Source organism: Podarcis melisellensis (assembly GCF_964234715.1).
Source record: "Podarcis melisellensis genome assembly, chromosome: 10".
Classification (NCBI taxonomy): domain Eukaryota; kingdom Metazoa; phylum Chordata; class Lepidosauria; order Squamata; family Lacertidae; genus Podarcis; species Podarcis melisellensis.
In genome coordinates, this window is record NC_138542.1 from 60,557,466 (window position 1) to 60,573,950 (window position 16,485).

The 16,485-nt window shown below is 43.1% G+C and overlaps 1 protein-coding gene and 1 long non-coding RNA gene across 2 annotated transcripts; one reads left to right on the forward strand and one right to left on the reverse strand.

Moving 5' to 3' along the window:
* Positions 1-1,110: 1,110 nt before the first annotated feature.
* Positions 1,111-5,587, reverse strand: LOC309378917. The gene is made up of 2 exons (XR_014172288.1): positions 5,461-5,587; positions 1,111-1,321 (listed from the first exon to the last, which is right to left on the reverse strand). It is a non-coding gene; the product is annotated as an uncharacterized lncRNA (long non-coding RNA).
* Positions 5,548-14,887, forward strand: STRAP (serine/threonine kinase receptor associated protein). Its single transcript, XM_081927352.1, has 10 exons — positions 5,548-5,819; positions 7,960-8,095; positions 8,273-8,354; positions 8,600-8,672; positions 9,907-10,003; positions 10,591-10,728; positions 11,520-11,656; positions 12,785-12,934; positions 13,732-13,797; positions 14,361-14,887. The coding sequence occupies exons 1-10, from the start codon at positions 5,708-5,710 to the stop codon at positions 14,420-14,422; spliced, it is 1,053 nt and encodes a 350-aa protein (XP_081783478.1). The 5' UTR covers positions 5,548-5,707; the 3' UTR covers positions 14,423-14,887.
* The last annotated feature ends 1,598 nt before the right edge of the window (positions 14,888-16,485 follow it).

The window sequence follows — 16,485 nt, forward strand, 5'->3', positions numbered from 1 at the left end:
CTCCTGTCTTCCACTGCCTCCCGCAGTCTGGTCAGACTCACGCTGGTAGCTTCGAGAACACTGTCCAACCATCTCGTCCTCTGTCGTCCCCTTCTCCTTGTACCCTCCATCTTTCCCAGCATCAGGGTCTTTTCCAGGGAGTCTTCTCTTCTCATGAGCTGGCCAAAGTATTGGAGCCTCAGCTTCAGAATCTGTCCTTCTAGTGAGCACTCAGGGCTGATTTCCTTCAGAATGGAGTGGTTGCAGTCCATGGAACTCTCAAGAGTCTCCTCCAGCACCATAATTCAAAAGCATCTGTCCAGGTTTGTCACTGCTTTTCTCCCAAGAAGCAGGCGTCTTTTAATTTCGTGACTGCTGTCACCATCTACAGTGATCATGGAGCTCAAGAAAGTAAAATCTCACACTGCCTCCATTTCTTCCCCTTCTATTTGCCAGGAGGTGATGGGCCCAGTGGCCATGATCTTAGTTTTTTTGATGTTGAGCTTCAGACCATACACCTTTCCATAGGATGTCTCTATTTTCAACAGAGAAATGTTGGTGGATAAGGAGTTATGTGACACCCCCCCCGAGCCAAGGAGATAAGTAACTATACAACCTATAGAAGACACCTGAAGGCAGCCCTGTATAGGGAAGTTTTTTAAAAAAAATGTTTAGTGTTTTATTATGGTCAGATGGGTGGGATATAATTAACAATATTATTATTATTATTATTATTATTATTATTATTATTGAGTAGGACCTCCCTATTTTCACGGGAGAAATGTTGGAGAGTATGCAATGATGGTATTGCAGAGAGTGTCAGTTTTTTGTGTTCTGCTTAGAGAACTTACCTTCACATACGCAGCCCTCCAGCACTGCCCAGGGGGCCAACTTTGACAGTTGGGTGGGGTTTCCCACCTGTCAATCACCTGATATTGCAATGCAGCCAAGTGGTCTGTTTCCCTTTGCGATTTGCACTTTACAAGCGCTGCCAATTAGCTGGTTGACAGCAACTGCAAGCCCCAATTTGGGCAATGAAGGAGCTTTCAATCACATGAACATCCCTACCACTGTGAAGTGGTACAGCCCAGGACCAAGTTTATCATCTTAATGAAAACCAGGTGTGAGACATTTGAGGCATAAAGCCTGTTCATGTTTCCTGTTGGAAGTGCCTTTGGCATTGGCTGTTAGGTGAATTAATGTGACTGTGGCTCTGCTGCTCCAGTGTGTTATCACTAAGTAGCTGACTTGAGGTCAGGCGTAAGGCTGGCAGTTCCTACACTGCAATGGTTACTTCTTATGAGTTGTTGTCAGCGCCACTCTTGTTGACGAAGATCGCCTGCTTTAATAAGGAGAAGAAAGCAAACGGGTGAAGCAGAGAGATGGAAGACCCAGCGTTTCCTCATTTTGTTCCTATCCTGCTTGCACCTGTCTAGAGGTCAGTAAGTCAACTAAAGCAGATTAAACCATGCAATATATAAATCACATATGCGTAACAGAAACATACAACTGTGTGATTCCAAGCAGAAAACGAATTGGTGTCCAACATGATAGGTAGAGCTCCATCTAGTGGCGATGGGCACATTGTGTTCAAGGATAAACACTACAGTACAGTGGTACCTCGGGTTAAGAACTTAATTCGTTCCGGAGGTCCGTTCTTAACCTGAAACTGTTCTTAACCTGAAGCACCACTTTAGTTAATGGGGCCTCCTGCTGCCGCCGCGCCGCCATAGCACGATTTCTGTTCTCATCCTGAAGCAAAGTTCTTAACCCAAGGTACTATTTCTGGGTTAGTGGAGTCTGTAACCTGAAGCATATGTAACCTGAAGCGTATGTAATCCGAGATACCACTGTATAAGCTTTTGGCTCGTTTAGTTTGTTTTTAAGTGTCAAGGGAATCTGAGATATTTTAGTCTGCTTTTATTGATTACTATTACTCAGCTCTCACCTGTGGCTCCTAGAAACTGTCAGCATGCAGCAGCCAAACCCCAGGAATGGCTTCGACTAGCTGGCTAGACCAGGTGAGGGTAGCTGATGGGTCTCAAACCCTCGGCTAGGGAACTCCTTTGCATAGGAAGACAGGCTCTGGCAGATTGAGCACACAAGACCAATAGTGGGTTGAGAGATAATGGAATTTGCCTCTGGGGGTGAAGACAAACTGCTGTGTTAGCACACAAGTGACCTGCCCAGGGCACAAGCCTGGGCACTGCGTATGGAGATCCTGGGCTGCACAAACATCAAGACCTGCCCCTTCCCCTGGGCCTCGCTGATGTGGTCCAAAGGAAAGCAGAGCAATAACATTTGGCAAGCAGCATGCAAGGCACCAGCTAATCATTAGGGATTTGTGTTGGATTTACTTCCTTGTCTTTTCTTCTCCTGAAGATATCCCACAAGGCAGCAGAGGTTCAGGATCAAAGTTTTCCTTCTCCTAGACAGGCTACCTTCCCAGGTTGATGAGCCCTATCAACCCCTCACTTCCCTCTACAGCGTGTGCAGAAACTGCCTTCCTGATCATTAGACCTACTGTTCGCTTCATCCACTCAATCTGCCAGAGCCTGTCTTTGCATGCAGGGGAGGTCCTAACTCACTGAGGGTTTGAGACCCATTGGCAATAGGGCAGGGTTGTTCCTCTGGTTGGGGGGACATGCCGTGCTCCTCCTGGGGTAGTTTGTCCATCTTTAGCCTCCACCCTGTACTCAGCTCTCATTTCTTGCTTCTAGAAGCTGCCAGCAGTTTCACACTTACTTGCTTTATTTATGACAGAAACCCTTAGCAGTGTTTGGGGTGGAGACGCTTGCCTGACCTCCCGGCAGGTTAAGTCGCTTACTGGGAAGGAGAGGGGTGAGGCATCCACCACCAGCAGCATTGGATTGGCTCTGCTGGTGTGTTTGCACCACACCAAACTTGCCTCTTCCAGTAAGAAGCAGGGATTCACCAACTGGGATGTCAGGTAAGCACCTCTGCCCATTACTAGCAACCCAACCTTGTCCTTTGCTGCATCAGACGTTAAATCTCTACTGTTGTTTGTAAAGTTATGAAGAGGAGTTGTGTAAAACATCAGGCAGGAATAGTATCACTAGAGCCAGTGTAGTGTAGTAGGCAAAGATGGGGTATAAATGCAATGAATGAATGAATGATTTTTAATAAGTTTAAAGCAGCCAGATAGGCATGGTTTTTACTATAGCCCAATGTTAATGAGCCTGTTATCTCCAGGGCTCTGTCTTTCCATTTGTGCTTCTGATATTATTTATGACTTTCCTTTGACTCTTAGGAGGTTTATATCTCCCCAACTGGATATCATATGGCGCCTTTGCCTACAGGGCAAATTGTAGGCCAATTGCACAGAAAATTAAATTACAAGCCAACTGGTGGGAATAATCAAATCAAACTTTCTTGAGGAGCACACAGCTTGCTCTGCATTACCACTGCTGTTCAGGCTGCATAGTTTGCACTGCTTACTTCAAGTTTTCCTACAAAGTCAGCTTTGCCGACCTTGGATTTTATTCTTTTCCCTCTTGGAAGCAGTTCTCCATAATAGTCAACCCAAGGGCCTTTTAAAAATTTAAGAAGACAGCTCCACTAATTAAGTCAGACACAATTCTCAGATGGCACTTGAAATCAACAAAAATAGATTGCATTTCTCAAGAGGCTGAAGCGGGGTGGGGAGGTGGGGGGAGGCACTTGAAGGGAATTGAAATGTCCTCCCCTTGGGTGAAATAATAGATAAATGGGTAGTGAAAGGTTTAAATGAATCTGTTTACTTATTCACCATGCAATGCTATACATCACTAGACTTCAACTGGCAGGTCTGGGGACCCCACCAGTGGGTTGTGGCCACAACCTATGCAAATAAACGGTGAAAGATTAAGAAATGAGCTCCCAAAATGCATGTTTGAGTTATTTATTTATTTTTTGAATAAATAAATCTGAGGCTTTCAGGGTCCTAGGTCTTTAAAGGGTGAAGACACCTGCTATGCTCAGAAATACTGTACTTACTCCCAGGAAGCTGGGCATAACAGTGCAGCCACAATCATTTGGTTACATTTCTCATTTAAAACAACAATCCCCCCCCAAACCCCAATGATCAACCTGATGCAATCAACATACAAAGGTGTTGTGAGAATGTGAATGCAGTACTTTGTGACTTGGTGAAAGTAAAAGAAAAACAAAAACAAAAAACCCCAGGCCCAGCTGCTTTAGTATTTTAGTCTATGTACTTGTTATCCTCACAACAACCCTATGATGTAGATTGTTGTTTAGTCGTTTAGTCGTGTCCGACTCTTCGTGACCCCATGGACCAGCGCACGCCAGGCACTTCTGTCTTCCACTGCCTCCCGCAGTTTGGTCAGACTCATGTTTGTAGCTTCAAAGACACTATCCAACCATCTCGTCCTCTGTCGTCCCCTTCTCCTTGTGCCCTCCATCTTTCCCAACATCAGGGTCTTTTCCAGGGAGTCTTCTCTTCTCATGAGGTGGCTAAAGTATTGGAGCCTCAGCTTCATGATCTGTCCTTCCAGTGGGCACTCAGGGCTGATTTCCTTCAGAATGGATAGATTTGATCTTCTTGCAGTCCATGGGGCTCTCAAGAGTCTCCTCCAGCACCAATGATGTAGATTAGGCTGAGAGAAAGCAAGAGGCGCAAGGCTGCTGTGTGAGGTCCACAGCTGAGCAGGGATTTGACCCTGGGTTCTCTCCAGTCTTACCTTGACCCCCTAACCACCTTTAACTGGTATTTTAATTGCTTTTGCATTTTCTTTTCATGTTAAGCTGCCTTGAGGATTATTCATGTATTTAGGTTTTTTAACAACAACAACAACAACAATATGTTCCAGCCAGGAAAGATTGCATTTTGAAAGATGAATGAATAAATAGGTTAAACAAACAATAGATGTCAACCTGTTTTGTTCTTAATGCAAAGATTTGCTCACATACAGTATTTCCCCCGCAGCTGTAGGCTGAAGTGGTACAGTCCTCCCAACCACATGAGGACCCTATCGCATCCTTCGCTTTGCTTCAACCTGTTGCGTCAGAGTACGTATGGCGGTGTGCGCCCAATGGGCCCACAGGGGCCTGAGGAGGGTTCCTCCCCCTTTTAAAGAAACAGCCTCACAAAAGGAACTGAGTTGGGGGCGGAGTTTAATCCCAACAGCGGCTTTCCTATTTCTTCCACTTTCTTAGCTTCGGGCTTAAAATGATTGCGGGCTATATATATGATATGGGGCTGACAAAGCCAACTTTGCGGGTTCGAATCCCGTACCTATCCCTGGTTGGAACATGGGACCCTCGGGGTCCCTTCCAACGCTACATGTCTATAATTCATATTTCTATAATTCATGTATATCCTTCCCGTCGCGATAATTTATAGATTTATCAACCCACAACTCATACAAAATAGATATAGATCTAGAGAGCAGGAGCGCCGCTCCATCCCCGAAACTCTATGGTGCTCTAGGGCGAAACCGGAAGCGTCGCTATGGTTACCTTCGACCTGGGCGCGGACTTCCGTCAGCGGCCATTTCTGATGACGTAGCTTCGGGCGCCGGCGCCGTCTTATCCCTCCCTCCTTCCCTTGGCGGCCAGTGTTGCGCGTGGCTGTGGGCGAGCGGCGTTTCCCTGGCGTGGCCGCCTTCTCCGCCCCTCCCGCGGCCTCTTTTCTCCCCTCGCCCTTCCTCGCGTCGCCCTCTTGGTCCTCTCCCCCCGCTGCTCCTTCCCTCCCGCCGCCGCCGCCATGGCGATGAGACAGACCCCGCTGACGTGCTCCGGCCACACGCGGCCTGTGGTGGATTTGGCCTTCAGCGGCATCACCCCCTACGGGTACTTCCTCATCAGCGCCTGCAAGGGTGAGGCGAGGGGCCGGCGGGGGCTTCTTCGCGAGGGGTCGGTGGGTGGCAGGCACGGAAATAATACTGCGAATTCTCTCTCTAGCCTGTTTCAATAATAATAATCATCTCAAGTTTTTATGTACAGATATTCGGAAAATTAGGCTGCGAACCGCCCTGAGATCTATGGATGAAGAGTGGTGTACAAATTCTATTAATAATAATAAGCAACTGACTTTTGGGTTTGGTGGGTGTGCGTCAAGTAAACGAGGGGAATTAAGACTAAGAGAGCTGAGTGGGGGGTGCTCGTGTAATCTCACTGTATACAAGTTGTATAAGTGACAATAAAGTATTTCATTTCAATCTTCTGCTTTAAGGGAGACTTCAGATCTGGGAACAGAATCTTTAACAAATCTTCTTCGTGCCTGGGTGTGTCCGCAGTCCTATCTTTCTTTTATGCCGCTTGACTTACCAAAAAACCCCAAAACATCAGTATACACTTGCATGAGGCTGTTAATCACAAGATTGTGGGTTCGAGCCTCATGCTGGGCAAAAACATTCCTGTGTTGCAGTGGGTTGGATTAGGTGACTCTCGAGAGTCCCTTCTGACTACAGTTCTGTGAGTCTATAAGTGTTGAATCAAACATTACTGGAATAATACCGCAGCAGTTTATACTTTATCTTGGGTATAAGGCACATTGAACCGAAATGGCTGCAAGAAAACTTTGACTTTTAATGAAAGCAATTTCCCTCCCCTGTCCTCCTTTTCCTGCCTTGCCTGTGGCCATACTACTTGCTACTTTCAAATCCTTGCTTTTCTGGGAAAGCTTTTGGAACAGCCTCCTTGCCCAAATGCCATGTTGTTAGTATTTAAGAAGTGGGTCCTCCAAGTTATGTTTGTGCTTAAGGTGCATCCTTCACAGGGAAAGCTGTTAAGCTGGAGTGTGTGCAAATAATAATGCTTCCACCTCCTCTTTCTACCTGCTTTCCCCTTATTCCCTTTCCTCTGTTGTTTCTATTTCCAGATTGTAAGGCCCTTGGGAGTAGAGACCTGTTCAAGCTGATGTTTGTAATGGATGTAGATGGTATTATGAAGACAACAATAAGCCATTTTGTTAGTCACTTTATTTATCTCTTGGCACATAATGTGTCTGTGCCTAATATTTAACTATATGCATACCATGGTTCTGGTTATAGAATCATAGAATTGTAGAGTTGAAGGAATTCCTAGTGTCATCTAGACCAACCCCCTGTGATGCAGGAATCTCAACTAAATCATTCAGAAACATTGCTGAAGTCAAGCTGGCCAGTGTCTGGGTAGGGTATTGCCTGGGAAAGCTGTGTCTAGTGCTTTGAGTCTTTATTGTTACACTGTTAAATGATGCAAGGGCCACCAAAGCCTTCCAAATATTGTTGATGTATTAGTTCCATTATGGTATAATTTTTTTATATAAAAAGTACACGTATATCCATTATACACTGGGCACTTGAGCCACCATTCAGTGCTGGATTAAACATGCCTAATTGAGCTTGAAACACCCCTAAATCCTATAATGGATTGTGGCCTTTCAATTAACTTTTTTGCTTGGTGCTCTTGCAAGCAGACAGGCAAAGCCATCGGGATTTATTGGGGCCAATGGAGCACAAATTCCTGGCGCCTCCCCTCTCCACTCTGCATATATAAACTATGTTGAATCTGTCAACTTGAGAAAAGAGACAAGTTTCCAAACATTTCCATAAACTTATTTGCAGTGCTGCCTTAAAAGATCGGATGTGATTCCCCCCTACCCTGGCAACTGAGGGGTAGTAGGTACGATCCATCATCCTGGAATAACCTACCTTCAACCTCTGATTTACCCCCTGAACATTTATTTAGATCAGAGGTTGAATATGAATTGTCAGTCCCCCACTGCCTTGCTTTTCCCTTCTGTATACAAGTGGTTGTGTAAAAGCAAGTGTTCTTTGATGGGTGAAGTTCATAGAGAAGAATAGTGACATATAGATGACCATGGAAGCCTACAGTGGGTTTTGCCCAAACCTCTTGCTGGATAATCTCTCCTGAATCCTAATTTCAAAGATACTCTTTGTATGATTATCTCATATAGATTGTTGGTTGATAAACTAAACTCCTATGTTTTACTTCTTTTTTCTTTTTGTCTAGATGGGAAACCTATGCTTCGCCAGGGTGACACAGGAGATTGGATTGGAACATTTCTGGGTCACAAAGGAGCTGTCTGGGGTGCCACTTTGAATAAAGACGCCACTAAAGCAGCTACAGCAGCTGCAGATTTCACTGCGTAAGTGAAAATCTTGTATTTAACACCAAAACCTACCCTGTTCTTTACTACTACATTTGCAGCACACTTAATGCACTTGAATCTCCCCCCTCCCACTCCCAGTGTCTCAAATATGTGTAAAAGCATTATTTCAAGTCTGGAATATATCATATCAATAGCTATGTTTTTTCCTTTCAGCAAAGTGTGGGATGGTGTTTCAGGAGATGAAATAATCACCTTAGCCCACAAGCACATTGTCAAATCTGTGGACTTTACTCAGGTAAAACAGACACTAAATATCTTTGTTTCAGGGCTGAATGCCTGCCTTTGTTTGCCTGTGTTTTTCTCAAGGGCATCATATGAACAGCTTTATATTCCCAACTAGTACAGATTTTAATAGTATTAAATAAAATAATGATAAATGAAATAGTACTGATTTTAAAAACCAGTTTCTACAAATAGTGATGTTTAATATAATATTACTGTTGCACCAATGAAAACAATGGCTTTCGTTTTATGTTCTAGGACAGCAATTACCTGCTGACAGGTGGGCAAGATAAACTGTTGCGTATCTATGACTTAAGCAAGCCAGAGGCAGGTGGGTTTTTACTGTTAGTAGGTGAAACTATCTATTATAATTTCATTTTGAAATTCTTTTGCATCCGGTTACACTATTTCAGGGTTGGGGATCCTCTTCGCAGACCAGCTTTGACAGGTGGGCAGAACAACCCAGCTGTCAATCCCATTGTTCTGATGTCACATGATTGACAGGTGGGTGTCCCACCCATTTGTCAAGATACTTGTGTGGGGTGTGCAGATGGGAGGAAGAGGCAAGCCGTTTTTGCCAGTAAAGGTAATGGAGGAAACACTTTTCCTTTCCTGAAAAGGGAGAGGGAGAAAGCTGCCTTTTGCAAGCTGTTGCCTTTCCTTGCAAAGCACTCCCTTCTTCTCACCCCCCCAAAAGAAAGTATGTTTTGGATTTCCAGGCTGCATTAGGGATTGGGGTAGGTTAAGGGCACCTCCTTACTTATTAGTCCTCACACCCTGCTGTGCGTGGCAGTGAAGGCAGCAAAGAAAGTATACCGTGCTTCTTCCATTGCTGCCTCATTATGATGTCCAGCAGAGCTTTTCCGGGTAGCATGGATCCTCTCACTGTATGTCCGAAGGACTGACTGTAGCTCACTGTGACTTGTTTGCAAAGCATTTTGAGAACAAACTTGTTGCATCAGCTGGAATCTTGACTATGCTGTTGTATCAGATGAATCTCAAGGGGTGCCTGGCCCTGTTGTGTTGGGTGAGTTTCAGCTAGTAAGTCTTGAGGATGTGGACAAAGTGCTCAGAAAATCACTCCTCAAGAAACCCTGAATTTGGAAAATCTTAAGTAACTACCAGCCAGTCGCTAATCTCCCCTTCTTGGGCCATGTTCTTGAGCGAATGGTTGTGGACCAGATCCAGCCGCCCTAGGAGGAAACTTGATTTTCTAGATCCATTTCAATTAGGGTATATGCCTGGTTTTGGTACAAACTGCTTTGGTTGCCCTGTATGCTTCTGATCTACTTGTGGTTATGCTGCAGCTACTGCAGTTCATTCCTGTCACAATAAGTTTGGGAATTTGCACCGAAGATCGTTTCTCGCAGCCCTTTGCAATTACACGATATAGTTATATGCAGGGAAATAAAATATCTCATGTGTAGTGCTTACCTGTATTGCCACTATTCTCTCAGTAAATCTGCTTGGTATTGATTGTAAGTCATGTAGAGAAAACTACATTGATGATGTGCATGGCTAGAAGAGATCTTTTGAAATAACACAGTATTTCCCCTACTGTTTAGACCCTCAAATCGTCAGTGGCCACACGTCTGGGATTAAAAAGGCTCTGTGGAGCAGTGATGACAGACAGATCCTTTCAGCAGATGACAAAACTGTCAGGTAGGAAGGAACAAATATCTCCCTTTCACCAGAGCTGCCTTTTGTGTTTCTGGATTTGGTGTTCATTATAGGGCCCTCTTTTGAATTCATATATATATATTCAGCTAGTGTGGTCTGTCCTAGAACCATAGAATTGTAGAGTTGAAAGAGTCGTAAGAGTCATCTAGTCCAACCCCCTGCAGTGCAGGATTCTCCCCCCCCCCCGCCAGTGTGGGGCTCAAACTCACAACCCTGAGATTAAGAGTCTCATGCTCTGTTGACTGATCTATTCAGCAGAGTATATGTCTCACAATACAGTACCCTGCACCAGGAAAGGACAGACTTAAATATTGCTGGATTTAGATAAGGTATACAATGCTTAAGTTCATAAAAAGCTGCAGTTTGTTTGCTAGGCTGAGAAGCAAGAAGAATCACAGAGCTTTTTGGGAGGGAAACTGTGAAATGCTCTTAAGCCATACTGTAAATGTCTTGGGGGAGGTGATGACAGTGCAGGGAAGCATGCAACCCAAAGGGCTTTGGAGATCTAACCTATGGCGCTGGTCTTGTGATAAGCTAAACAGATTTTTACCTTTGTGTCTCTGATGCAGACTCTGGGACAGAAATACATTTACAGAAATAAAGGCAATAAATGTTGCTATGTCTGTCAGCAGTATGGAATATATTCCAGAAGGGGAGATAATAGTAATCACCTATGGAAAAACAATCGCCTTCCACAGTGCAGAAACGTAAGTTGAGTTTTTAATGTGGTTAGTTTTGAAAGAAACGTAATTGGCAACTTTTTGGAGTAAACAGATAAAAAGTGTATATTTCCATACTAGAACTAATATGTATCCCTTCAGAAATACTTCATGTTTTATCTAAGTTCTTTTCAGAGGAGACCCATTGAAATTGATCAACCCAGGTTAGTCATGACCATTAATTTCAATGGGTTTGCTCTGAGAACTAGCATTGGATATAATCCTTAGTTCTTTGGATCCTGAAGAAAGTCTCTGTAGTCTTGATTAAGGAGATGCAGTTCATCATTCAGATTGGAAAAGTTTCACAACCTTGGTTTTTCTCCTGTGAGTGAAATGGTTTCATCTTACTTAATTTTAATGTTTACTTGCTTTTAAATCATAATTTCTGAACCTGTTGCCAAAGCATGAACATAGCAAAAACACATCAGGATAAACACAAAGCACTAAAAACACCCAAAATGACTGATTTCTAACTGACTGATTTTAGTGCCACTCTCATTTTGGGTGTTTTTAGTGCTTTGTGTTTGTCTGGTGTTTGTCTCGTAATATACAATGCAATGCAGCCATAAAAATCCAGTTAATTATACAACAACTAGCACAAAATATTACTATTGCTAGAACAGGCAGAAAAATCTGAGAAGACCCTGGCATAGTAAGTGGATGAAAGTCCTCTATATGGAATTCCACCTTTTGTGGGTTTGGTTTTTTTAATGCATTGGTATATGGTTCTGTGGAGAGTCCAGTTCTAGCTTTTAATGCCTTTTCCTTCCCTTCTTTAGTCTGGAACAGATTAAATCCTTTGAGGCTCCTGCAACAATTAATTCTGCATCCCTTCACCCTGAGAAAGAATGTCTAGTTGCGGGTGGCGAGGACTTTAAACTTTATAAGTATGATTATAATACTGGTGAAGAACTAGGTATGTTCCAACAGGTTTCGAAATACCTCCAGAGCATGTTTTTATCATTTGCATTCTTGTTAAAATATAAAACCTGCTTAACTGGTCGTTCCAAAGGTTGGAGCCTTCAGGTTTTCTCGCAATCAGTATAATGAAGAGACGGTAACTTCCTAAGCCATTGTTATAAAGCCACATTTCATTTCACTTCCCTTGGTCTGTGTGTACATGTGTAGGCTCACTTTCACAAACTTCCTCAGATTGTCATTGCACTTCAGTCAGAACAGCAGGCTTCAATAGGATTAGTTAAATTTGACCTTGACTGTAATTGCTGTCCAGATAACCAAAGCTGATCCGTCTTTGTATGGCTAAGATCCCAAAGAAACAAAAGTGATGCGCAACCATCTCTTGTTACTTCCCAATCGTTCCCTCCCAAGATGGTCTTTCCCTACACTCACGTCTTTTATTCAGTGCTGGCTGCTGGAAGAAATGGGGTGCAAGAAGAATGGGGGGAACCCTATGCATATTATTTAGTGGGGAGGTAAGGGAAACCCGAAAGAAGTACATTCCTTGGCAACAACTTCTGACCAGTAGGAGGCATGTAGCCAGGCCAAGTGGAAATGAAATCTAAGAGCTTGCAAAATGGCTCAAGTGTTGACTAAGAATTATTCATGTTCTGGGATCTTTTTAGCCTTCTAATGTTTGGCCTTGCAGGTTGTCTTCTGTGCATAGCTGTTGGATAAGGAATATCTCAAGCTAAGCAAGTGCCCAGATTGAAGCTTGAGTTTCTGATTCTAGTGACCCTCCGATAGCTGCAGGCAGTTCTTGTTTGATGTTTCCATGCTGAGAGTAAAATGTTCAAGGAAACTTTGTGGTTGCTGCAGTATCACATCCATGATTGGGTGGCAAGCCATACCCTTAGTAGTGGAGGACCTCTCCATATCACACAAAGTAGGTGAGGGCTTCTTCGTGTTGTAAACAGTTGGGGCCTCATTACTGTCCTCCTATGACTTGGACCGGTAAATTCATTTACAAAACCCAACCGCTAAGGAACCGAGACATTATTTTTCTTCCTGAATTCCTAAGCCTACATGTTCAAGCACATGCATTCCTTGTTGCCTGGAAATTCATTGATTTGTTGTTTCCCTGCAGAATCTTACAAGGGGCACTTTGGGCCTATTCACTGTGTCAGATTTAGCCCAGACGGAGAGTTGTATTCTAGTGGCTCTGAGGATGGAACGCTAAGACTGTGGCAGACAACAGTCGGGAAAACATATGGTCTCTGGAAATGTGTGATCCCTGGTAAGAACTGGTGGAACAAAAGTGCACTGTAAAATAATAATAATAATAATAATAATTTTTTATTTATACCCCGCCCATCTGGCTGAGTTTCCCCAGCCAAATCCAAGAATCTAACATTTTCAGTGCAGTTTTATAGTAATCTTACTCCGTTACTTGAATAGCTTGGTGGCATCTTAATGAATTGCATACCAGTAGAACTTCTTTTAACTGTTATCAGTTAAGGCCTTGGTGGTAAACCTCTGGACTGTCCCTGTTTATAGAGCAGGTGTGGGCTCCTCTACACCAAAGACTAAAACATCTGCCCACACAACAGACTTGTGGGTGAGAAGTCTAGATAGAGCTTAATCTTCCTGCTTAACATTTAGTTTTCTCTTTGGTTGGTTTTTGTGTGTGTTATGGATCAGCATTGATTGCTGTGTGAGCCTACACAAGCCATCTTGAGGAAGAGGGTGCAGCCTGGACAAAGCTTTACTACCTTAGAAGTATACATACTTCACTTTAGTTCCTGATTTTTTAAAAAATTATTTTTGCGGCTGTTGGCCTTCCAAAATTGGAAGAGGATGCCAAGCCACCTTTTGATCACGTCAATGAGTTACTTAAAATTGGCTCATAAAATGTAGTATTCGTATAATGGAAAAGCACACTGATGAATTCAACAAATACAGAAAAGCAGTGATGCCATTTGCTCGGTGAATTGCAGAATTCCTGCAGTTCTGCAGCAGACATTTACGCTTTTTACAACAAAGTTTGGCATGTTTGATCATACAAAAAGAGGACTCTGTTTTCTTTCCCTGTAGAAGAAGAAGGTGTAGAGCTGGCAAAATCAAAGGCCAACCTTCCAGGAACTGCGGAGGAAGACCTAGGTAATGAGCTGACAGCTGTGCTGGGGTCCGGCCAGAGTAATTTAGATAATGGCCTCAACATATGCTTTTACGGTGTAGTGTGTTAAGTCAGTTGGGGGGAAGCGGGTTGTGGGTGTGGAATAGGAACCAGTGTGAAATGTACACTACAAAGTAGGGGTCCATACCCCGTACCCCATGCTTAGCCATGTAGCTTCAGGAACTTCAAAAACCAAGTGAAAGAGTGCAAGGAAGATCCTTTTGGAGAAGTGAGTGGCAGCCGAGAAACAGCTAGCTCCTTGTTACCTGAGATGGCTCCAAGGGCTGTCTAGAAGTCATAGCAAGGAAGTCTCCCTCCATTTTAACAGTGAACGGGGACAAGTATGTACCAGATGCTGCTATTGTGGCCAAAACAGCATTGCTAGAGGCATGATTGGCCCGCACACTTAATGAGTGCAATGCTGTTTGTTAAGTATAGATAAGAGTAACCTGAAATAATTGCATGACAGAATGCTTGAATAAATTAGATGAATTTATCTGCCTGCTGAAAAATAATTATATTGGTGTTTCCTTTCTTGACTCGGCAGAAGACCTTGGCTCTGAAAACTCAGATTCCATCTACAGCACAACTCCTGAAGTTAAGGCTTAAGTTCGCAGCTGTCAATGGCAACACATGGACATTTTGAGACTAAATCAAGGAAGCAGTGGAATGCAGCAGCGTCCCAGGGTGCACACTGTACCCCAAGGCAAAGATGGGCAGTAATTGATGAGAATGTATTGGAACTGGCTGTCTTTCAAGAGAGCTGAGAGTATTGAATGAGATGAGCAGTAACGGTTTTTCGCTATCTTCTAGCGCCACTGCCTGTTGTATGTCTGAATGTAACATGGCAGCCGAGACCCAGTTTCTCCAACTGTGGTTAACTCAGTATAGTGTTAATAATTGAGGAGAAATGTAATGGCTTCTAGTAGAGTGTTCTCTGAAAGTGGAAAGAATTGGCAAAAAGATAGGGTTATGTGGAAAAACAGCGGATTTGGTTTTTTCCCCTTTTGTTGTACACCACATCTAAATAATCTGTTTTCAACCATCTAAATAAATAAAATGCCTCTACAACAACCCTCTTTAGAGAGCTTATAAATTGTACAAGCTAACTCATCTGTTCACTAACAGCACTGGGCGTTTTTGCATGTAGGTGGCTAAATTCAATTCTGCTTCAGGCTTTTATTTTCCCCACTCCACCTTGGCAAATTTATCTAATCAACCTTCTCTCTAAAATAACAATATTGGGCCAATCTTCCATCTTAATTTCTCCCAGTAGCATCCGCTTTCTACACCAGAAATAAGTTTTGTTTCCCCCCCGATTTAAACTTGGTCTTTTGTGTGTCATCAGATTATACATATGGTGTATAGGAAGAAAGTTGTGGTTTTGAGGGGGCCATCTGTATTAACTGGAGAATAAATATAAATGAGCCTTTCATATATATATATACAGGTGAGACTCAACTTATATGGGGTTATGTTCCGGGGTTTGTGTGTGAAGCCAAAATTGTGTATAGTCACACTGTGTTCAATGGGTGTGTGTGTGGATTGCTCAAGTCTTCTTTTCCTCTATGCCCACCCCTTTTCTGCTTTTTATTTTTATTTTTTATTGCCAAGTGCATAAAACTGTGCATAAGTGCCATTATACAGGCAACTTGCAAATATCCTAATTTGTTTGGAATGCTTCATGTATTTGTGGCCAAAGCTGTACATTCCAAAAAGACCCTGATCTTCTAGATAACAACAGTTCTATTCTGATAAGGTTTCTGAAAAGCGTTTTTAAAGGAATAAATGGGTGGTGGGAAGCCAAAAAGTCACAGGATAGTATTGGGTAGGAGTATTTAAATACTTATCACTTTAGGGGAAAGGTGTGAAAAAGGATGAAAACACAGTTTGAGAACATAGAATTAATGGAACTCTGGGTTTGGGGGCCTGTTCAAGAGCATCTAGATGTAGAATTAACTCATTGGGTAATTTAGAGGGTGTAGCTGTTCTTTAACTTGTACCACTGTGCCAATGGATGACGAACAGTAGAAAACATCAATCAAGGATAGTACTGAAATTCTGCAGTTCCAAATCAAAATAACCAAGCAAGAGCTGTGACTTTGTGATTATGCCATTAGGTCTAGACCCGCTGTTTTTCAATACTAACCTTCCCCAGCTGTTGCATAGCGCAGCCGCTGCACATTGCTCCTGCCTCATTCTCCCTTCCAGTTTTTATATCTCAGTATGAGTTCTGCATGAGTGGTGGTATCTGTGTCCCACTGGGGCAGAGGTGGAATTGCATTTCGGATGATGTTGGGATTCCCAACTCCCATTATTCCCAGCTAACTTGGTCGGGTAGCAAAACAACCAACCAACCAACCAAACAAACAAACAAACAAACAAACAAAAACAGCTGAAAGGTCACCAGTTCCCCAATACTCCACTAAGGAAAGGGTTCTCAATAAAATACTGTTTATAAAAGTTGAAACATCCATGGAAAAGCTGTTCATCAGCTTTATTGTAGAGTATGGTTAAAAGGAAATATATACAGCAGTATTCTCATGTATCTTACATTTTTAAAATATTGTGTCTGGCTCACCCTATCCATCATTGGTCTGCTACACCAAATGTGTGTTGGCAATAGGATGATGCCTATACTTTTGGCTGAAACTCACTGTAGGCAATGGGGA

Excerpts from the sequence above, each read along its gene's own strand:
- STRAP (XM_081927352.1), top strand. The coding sequence starts at position 5,708 with ATGGCGATGAGACAGACCCCGCTGACGTGCTCCGGCCACACGCGGCCT. Across the intron at positions 8,096-8,272 it reads GCAGCTGCAGATTTCACTGC|CAAAGTGTGGGATGGTGTTT; the intron begins GTAAGTGAAAAT and ends TTTTCCTTTCAG. Across the intron at positions 10,004-10,590 it reads GCAGATGACAAAACTGTCAG|ACTCTGGGACAGAAATACAT; the intron begins GTAGGAAGGAAC and ends TCTCTGATGCAG.